The 7774-nt window shown below is 34.3% G+C and overlaps 1 protein-coding gene across 1 annotated transcript; it reads right to left on the minus strand.

Moving 5' to 3' along the window:
• Positions 1–2651: 2651 nt before the first annotated feature.
• LOC121255123 (myrcene synthase, chloroplastic-like) lies at positions 2652–5262 on the minus strand. The gene is made up of 7 exons (XM_041155406.1): positions 5146–5262; positions 4788–5055; positions 4307–4682; positions 3632–3847; positions 3399–3537; positions 3055–3303; positions 2652–2954 (listed from the first exon to the last, which is right to left on the minus strand). Exons 1-7 carry the CDS (start codon positions 5260–5262, stop codon positions 2652–2654), a joined length of 1668 nt encoding a protein of 555 aa, XP_041011340.1.
• Positions 5263–7774: the final 2512 nt, after the last annotated feature.

Genomic DNA, 7774 nt, shown 5'->3' on the forward strand with positions numbered 1-7774 from the left:
TGTTTAAGCCTTTATTTATGTGTTAAACTAGTGGAGATGAGAATGTATTTTTTTAACAGCCAAGGATTCTATTCAAACTAGTAGGTTCAATTAGAATTTTCTAAGGTGCCGAGGGCTACTCTTGCTGTTTATGCTACGCTTTCACAAAAATATGATGTTTCTTCTCAATTTTTCTTCGACTCTAGTATTCTTCGTTTGTGTTGTTGAGATTGTGGTTAAATGAGGGATGTTTAAGAGCATGAATGTACTAAAGCTGCTAGCTGTCCATGGTAGTGCAGAAAATCCTGCTATGCACTCTTTTGGGGCTTAAACCAGTCCATTTCATCCCCTTTGTTCATTTGCATCTTTTGCTCAACCAAAGTTATTTGTTTGTATGAGAACTATTGAAAACAAGGGACAAAAACCAGCCATCTTGTGAGCTTTAGCTCTTCATTTAGTTTGGTTCCAACAAGTTACTAAAAAGCTGTCAAATGCCCTTTCCGGTGAAAATTCCAGATTTTTTTATACTTCCATGTTCCCTTCCATTTCCAAGTAAAGTTCTATCATTTGTACATTCTTAACCCATGATCTCCATCTATCTTTCATGTAGAAAACTCAATAACCTTTATTGGACAGCAAGCATGCTATTAGTAATGCTCATGAATTTATTTAGAATGCTTGAAATGGGGAGTTTTAATGTTTTGGCTTAGTACGAAGTATGGTAGGAAGTTAATTGAGTTGAGGTTGTGCTTCGTACTTTATTTTCCCTAAGTGAAGAGGAGTTAAGGAAAGTACTTTATTTCCTTCTTGGAATTAAAGTAAACATCTAGTTAAGGGTTTGGTTAGTAAAGCTTAGAGTGAAGTGGATATTGATATGCTCATTCCATTGCATTGAATAGAATTTATTGAAGTGCTAAAGGAACCAAGGGTTGAGCTTGGAGGTAAGTTACTATGACCATGCTTCTTACACAATACTTTATTCTTCTAAATGCTATCTTTTCTTCAAATGCTTCCTTGTGGTGAAAAGGTAAATATATGCAATGTATGAGCCTTCTTGACAGCCCATGTTAAGTATCCTACTAATTATAAATGTGTGTATATGTATGATGTAAAACATTCACATTCAAGGTTTAAATCATGAGATTTATCATGCACATGCTTTCTTAAGAATTAGTGATTTTCCTTAATATAAAGTATAGCATGAAATGCATTCTTATGAAAAAAAAATGCATGCTGCATTCGACAAAGAAAGATGATGAAAATGCTATGAATGGAAAGAAAGAGGAAATGAAGGTTTTATGTATAAAAATACGTAATGGCCAATGATAGAATGATGATGGTACTAATGAAAGGGGCAGATTGCAATGCCAAATTGGTTCCATTGGTAGTACACCCAATGACACCATCCTGACTGAGGGATTCCCAACCGGTGGCCAAGGGTGGAATCAACTCCAGAAGACTGCTACCCTAACACATAGGGTTCAATAGTGTGTACCGGCCAAAGGAGAGTGAAAACAGACACTGAATGTTTACTGAAATGTTTTAAACTTGTATGACCTTTCAAAAGAAAAGAATAGTTGATGTATGATATTTTAACTGCATGGTGTACTGCTTACTGAGTGTTAGACTCACTTTTGTGTTTAATGTTTTAAACGTATAGGTAATGATGAGGACGAAGCTATGGAGCAAGGCAGTACTTGGGGAGGGGAGACAGATGCCTAATGGCAGCCTGGGGTTGGGTCTCTATATGAAGTTGGGTTATTTTGGTTGTTTTTTAAAAACGGTTGGGGCATGTATTTTGAGATGAAGTATTTTGAGAACCGGGTAGATGTTTCTATCCAGAAGATGGCTGTAGTTTTAACTTGTAATTAATGAGACCGTCTTATGAAATAAAATGGAACGGGTAGACATTTTTATTTTGGAGGACTTTTTATATTTAAATTCTCGTTAGTGGATTTCAGGTTAAAGGGTTCATCCCCAGGTCCTTGGCATGACATAAAAGTCTAAAGAAATCACGATTAAGAGGTTTTCGTTTTCAATGATGGTTAGTTTTTGGATGACACTCGATTATTATGATAGATGCTAAGGTGTTTTTGTTTTTGTCATTTCGTTAATATTTAAAAGTAAATAATCACTAAAAAACTATTCATGACAAAGACAAGTTTGCGTTGGGGAAAGAGATAACTTTTAAAATAGGTGTTGTTGTAAAATGAGTTACGTGTTAAGCCCATCGAATGTCTAAAAAAGATTAAAGCCGACTATGCTTGGATGGTAGGAGGAAGAGAAGACATGACAAAGACAATGAGTTAATTAGATATAAAGAAAAGTGAGACATAAAGTTATTAATACATAATGCAACAGAAAGAGGGGTTTTGGATTTGCTTCCATTGTACTGGAATGGAGTTCTGGAAGAAAAGGGAATCAGAGAGCTCCAAGATGATTCTTCATATATATATAAAACTCCATGAGAGTAATTATATCATACATATTTAAAAGGAGAAACAAGAGTATTATTGAATTTCCATTGGCCTGTACATCATTTATTTTTGCAAGGAGCGGTATTACTAGTCATCCAAATATAAGAGATCTAGATATTTGTATATGTCATTTAGTAACACTAGGAATTTTAAAGTTGAAGCTTCATGCACGTAATTTTATATGCCAACCATTCATCAATTCTTAGCTATAGGAATGGGATCAATAAACAACGCTTGCACACGGTCCTTAGTCTCACCGTCTCCAACGCCATGACCATCTCCATGCTGGTACATGAATTGGGACACCCTTGCAATGTTCATTGTGATCTCATTAAATGTTTTAGAGAATGGAGAACTTGCAATGCATTCTCCATTAATTGTCTTCCACGTTACACTAATCAAGAACCTCATGTATTGACGAGCCTCTTCCTCACTAGCATCGGTATCATTCATGTAGCATTGGATTGATTTAGGATTATCCCCCCTTTTTAACTCATCCTAGGTTACAAAACACATAAAACAACATATTATCCTATGTTCATGTGAAGTAATCCAAAATATATTTTATAAAATAATTAGGATAGTGTGTTTTACTAACCGTAGATGTTCCGAGATCATCTGCAAGTCTCACAATGAATGATGGCAAGCGAATTATATCGGGATACTCTTCCAATGAATCCAAGGCTTCCTCTGTTATGGGATTTGTGATGAAAAAATAACAATGCACCAGTATATTTGGTATTGCTGTTGTGATCCATGCACATTCAAGGTATTCTTGAAGGCTTGGTGTATATCGATTGTAAAACCAATTTGCCTCCAACAAATAAGATCTACATATATCTGCCCACTAAAAGATTTATGGTGGATCAATGAATTAGAATAGTTATAATAGAAAATAAGCTCTAGGGTAAATAGTGATGAATAAAAAAGTCCAAACCCTACCCCCTTTTTCATGTATGAAATGATATTGCATCCCTTTTCCTTGAGAGTGTCAAAAGCCATTTCATTAATTGTGTTGTAGACGGAAAGGAAACAAATCTGTAGATAATAAGGAAGTTGTTCCATTCCACTGACATCCCATCTAGATCACATGAAAAAAATTACATATAAGTATTTGCATCAAAGATAAGCAGCCATATTTGAAGTATTGGAGGCATGCTGCCATTAATACAAACCTCTCAACTGCATTTGTAAAGAGCTCAAGTTCTTCTAAAGTGCCATAGACATCATAGACATCATCTATTGTTGTCAACAATGCACCAAGCTTTGCTAACATTCTCCTCTCATATGCAAATTGAGGTTGAGTAATTGCTCCTGTTGCCCATAGGAAATTCTCCACAACCCTATCCCGTGCAAAGCTCAAATCTCCAAGGCCAGTGCTCCTCCACCACCTTTTGTAGGAGACAAGGAAATAATATCAGTTTTAGAACTAGAGCATATATTGCAGATTCTTACCCCTCTAACCTAAATATAATACCAAGGGGATATTTGGTAAACATGAGAACTCTCAAAACTTCTCAAAATTTCATTCACAAACACTCTTCAACTTCAAATTTTTAACTTTGTGATCTAATCATTACCTAATCATTTTTCAATTGCAAACATTAATAAAACTTTTATAAACTTCAAAATAAAAATTATATTCAATCAATTTTTTTAACTTTACAATATTTTTATTCAAGTTTTTCTCCCTCATTTCCTAAACTCAATAAAGCATATTCACTCAAATTATTTCACAACTATTCATAAAATTATGAAGTACTCAAAGTAACCAAATATGTCCTAAATCTCCTAGTAGCTTTTGAGGATAAGATACAAGTTACAAAATGAGGATAAACATGTCTTTTTACCTTGACACTTCTTTTAGATCTTCTTGGTGAACTGCTTGTACCATATTAAAATCCAGTTCTGCAAGCTCAAGCAGGGTAGGGTTCATATCTTCTCTATTCTTATATGCATCAATGAACCACCTCGCTTCCAACCTTATCACTCTCCAATGTAGTGGAAGCTCTAGGGCGTGACTAACCATCGTACAAAGATATTGATCTTTGCTTTGATCCACATACTCTTTAAGATGTTTGATTACAAAATCTCTCACTTCCTCCAAGATGCTTTCGCCATCTCTCAAGTGGAACGAGGCTTCATACAAAGCCAGCATTCCTTCGATATCGACACACAGATATTCTTTGAAATTCTCCTCTTCATTGAAGAAACTTTTGAAAGTCCCTGAAACAACAAAGCACGCCAATTGTTAAAAACAAATGAGGGCCGGGGTTATGAATCCAATATTTATTATTTTTTTTCAAAGCATTACTATAGTATGTTCTTTACCTTGAGGTACATCATATCCATGTTGTCTTAGTAGCCTAAACTCAACAGCTGTAACATACAAACTCTGCTTCTTGCAAACATCACCACTATGATAAGTATTATGTTTATTCTCCAATATCCTCCTTATTTCATCCTCAAAGTGGTAAGATACTCCAAGTCTTTGCAAGATGTCAATCAGCTCGAGTTGCTTTATAGGATCCACCACTTTGTGAAACATCATTGTTACTTCTCCCTTCAACTGATCAATCTCTCGAGTGAATGCCTCTCCCTGTAAATTAAACCAGATTTTGGATAATCTAACAATAATTATAAAAACTAGTTAGACAGATAATAAGAAAATAGAAATTGCACCCTTTACCATGTATTCGCTTGCTAATGATTGGATGTAATCATAATTCCAAATGGTAGGATGGTAATTTGCTGATCGTCGAACAATAGTGGAATCAATAGTACTTGAGTTTTCTTCGGGGGCCATGCTTTGTAAAGGATGGGGTACATAGCTACCTTTCCCTCTTGTTAAAGTTGAGACGGGTTTTTTAGGTGAGAGCAATGTAGAGGGTTTGCAATTTCGGATTGAATCAAGAACACTAAGACACATTGTGTAAGGCATTAGTGAAGCTTTGCTTTTCTGATTAAATGGATTGTTGTGAAACGTACGCTTCAGCCTTCAAGCATATGACCCTTTTATATCGAACCTTGGGGTGGCTATATATCATCTCTTAGTGACGTTGTCAAGGGCAAACTCATGTACGAATTACAAAGAATATCGTGGTCAAGCAGTCAAGGGTGGCTAATGAGGGTTTGCATGATCAGCTGCTACTATATACATATTGGTTGTTTGTATATAGTTAGAAAAAATAAATCTTTTAGAGTATTTATAAGCCTGTACTCGTGTATTATAAGACTATATACCAGATATGATTATATAATTGGAAATGACATTTTAAATTATAAATGAGGAAGTCAAGTGATCTTCAATAAGCTGGGCCATGCTCGTACCTGCAATTTTTGTGGTCTGTCCTTTTTGAAACATTTGATACAAGATCACATGATACCTTTCATAACACATCATGGATCGTGGACACAGGAGCCACTGATCACATAGTGTGCTCCACCTCATTTTTTATTAATTATTCCTGCTGTGTTCAAGCTTTTGTACAATTTCCAAATGGTACAAAAGCTCAAGTCACACACATAGACACTGTTAAACTTTTAGACTCTCTCCTTCTTATTGATGTCCTATGTGCTCTCTCATTTGCTTTCAATCTCATCCCAGTCAGTAAACTCACTCAAAGGCCAGACACTTGTCTATTTTTCTTAAATAATCTTTCTTTCATTCAAGTCCTGTCTTCATGGATGACGATTGGACTTGCTAAAATCCATGCTGGTCTTTATTACCTACTGTCTTCATCACCAGACAACACCAATAAGGATAACAATGGATTTGACACTCGAGTCAACCAAGCTGCTGTACATCAAGATTTTGACTTATGGCACTGCAGATTTGGACATTTATCCTCTCAAAAAATGAATTCAATTCATTCTAATGTACCTAATGTAAAGTCCAAAAAAAAAACCTCATTATACAGTTTGTCATTTGGCTAAACAGAAACAACTTTCATTCCTTTCAAGTGTTTCAAGTAGTTCATTTCCTTTTGATTTAATCCGTTGTGATATATGGGGTCCATACTCCCATGCTTCCCTTCAAAGATATCATTATTTTTTAACCATTATGGATGATTATTCTAGAGTTACTTGGGTTTTCCTAATGACACTAGAATCAGACACAAGATCTCTCTTGCAATCTTTCTTCCATCTCATACAAACCCAATTCAACAAAAACATTAAGCAAATCAGTAGCCACATTTCCAAGACTTTGTCCAAGACCTTGTCTACAGGTAATGTTGGATTATTCCTTGACACATAGCCACATTTCCCTCTTGTTAAAGTTGAGATGCGTTTTTGAGGTGGGAGCAGTGTAGAGGGTTTGCAATTTCAGATTGAATCAAGAACGCAGAGCATTCTCAATGGATTAACTAAAAGCTAAATCCATTGAGTATGTAGCCATTAGAGAACCAAAAAGGATAACAATGGATTAGACATAATTGGAATTTAGCTACAGTTACATTCAAAATAATTTCCAAATTTGAATGTTCCTGTACATAGACTAAATTCTTATTTTATGAATTATTTCTCTCTCCAGCAAACCAACACGTCCAGGTTTTAGAAATGTTTGTTGAATGGATACTCTATTCAAGTGCACAAGTTCATGGATACTCTGTCCAAATTTGGTAAAAAAAAAATATAGTTGAATGAGAATTATAGAAATTAGTAAAATATGATAAAATTAAATAAATTAATAATTAAAAAAATTAAATATTTTTTTAATTATTAATTATTTATTACTATATAATAAATAAATAGATAATTTAATATGAAAATTTGATGTAAATAGTCAAAGTCAAATTTATCTTATATTATTTTATTGTTATATAATGAAAAAATAGTTATTCTAATTTAAAGATTTATGTAAATAAAATTACCAAAAGCTAAATTATTTTTATATTCATTAAAAGAGTACTTTACTTTTAACTAATCTATTGAGAGTAATCTTGCATTAGTGAAGCTTTGCTTTTCTGATTAAATGCATGGTTGTGGAACGTACGCTTCAGCCTTCAAGCTATGACCCTTTTTATATATCGAACCTTGGGGTGGCTATAATACTATATACCAAATATGATTATATAATTGGAAATGACGTCCTAAATTATAAATGAGGAAGTCAAGTGAACTTCAATAAGCTGGGCCATGCCCGTACCTGCAATTGTTGTTGTCTGCGCTTTTTGAAACATTTGATGTGATCTTTCCGAGATGACTTCCTTGCCGCCTTGCATATTAAAAACATGCACAAGTACATAATAAGCTCATTAAAGTTACGTTTGGTTACTAAATTTATCTCAATTCGTCTCAACTTATCATTATAATTT

This window comes from Juglans microcarpa x Juglans regia, chromosome 3D (genome assembly GCF_004785595.1).
Source record: "Juglans microcarpa x Juglans regia isolate MS1-56 chromosome 3D, Jm3101_v1.0, whole genome shotgun sequence".
NCBI classification, from domain to species: Eukaryota; Viridiplantae; Streptophyta; class Magnoliopsida; order Fagales; family Juglandaceae; genus Juglans; species Juglans microcarpa x Juglans regia.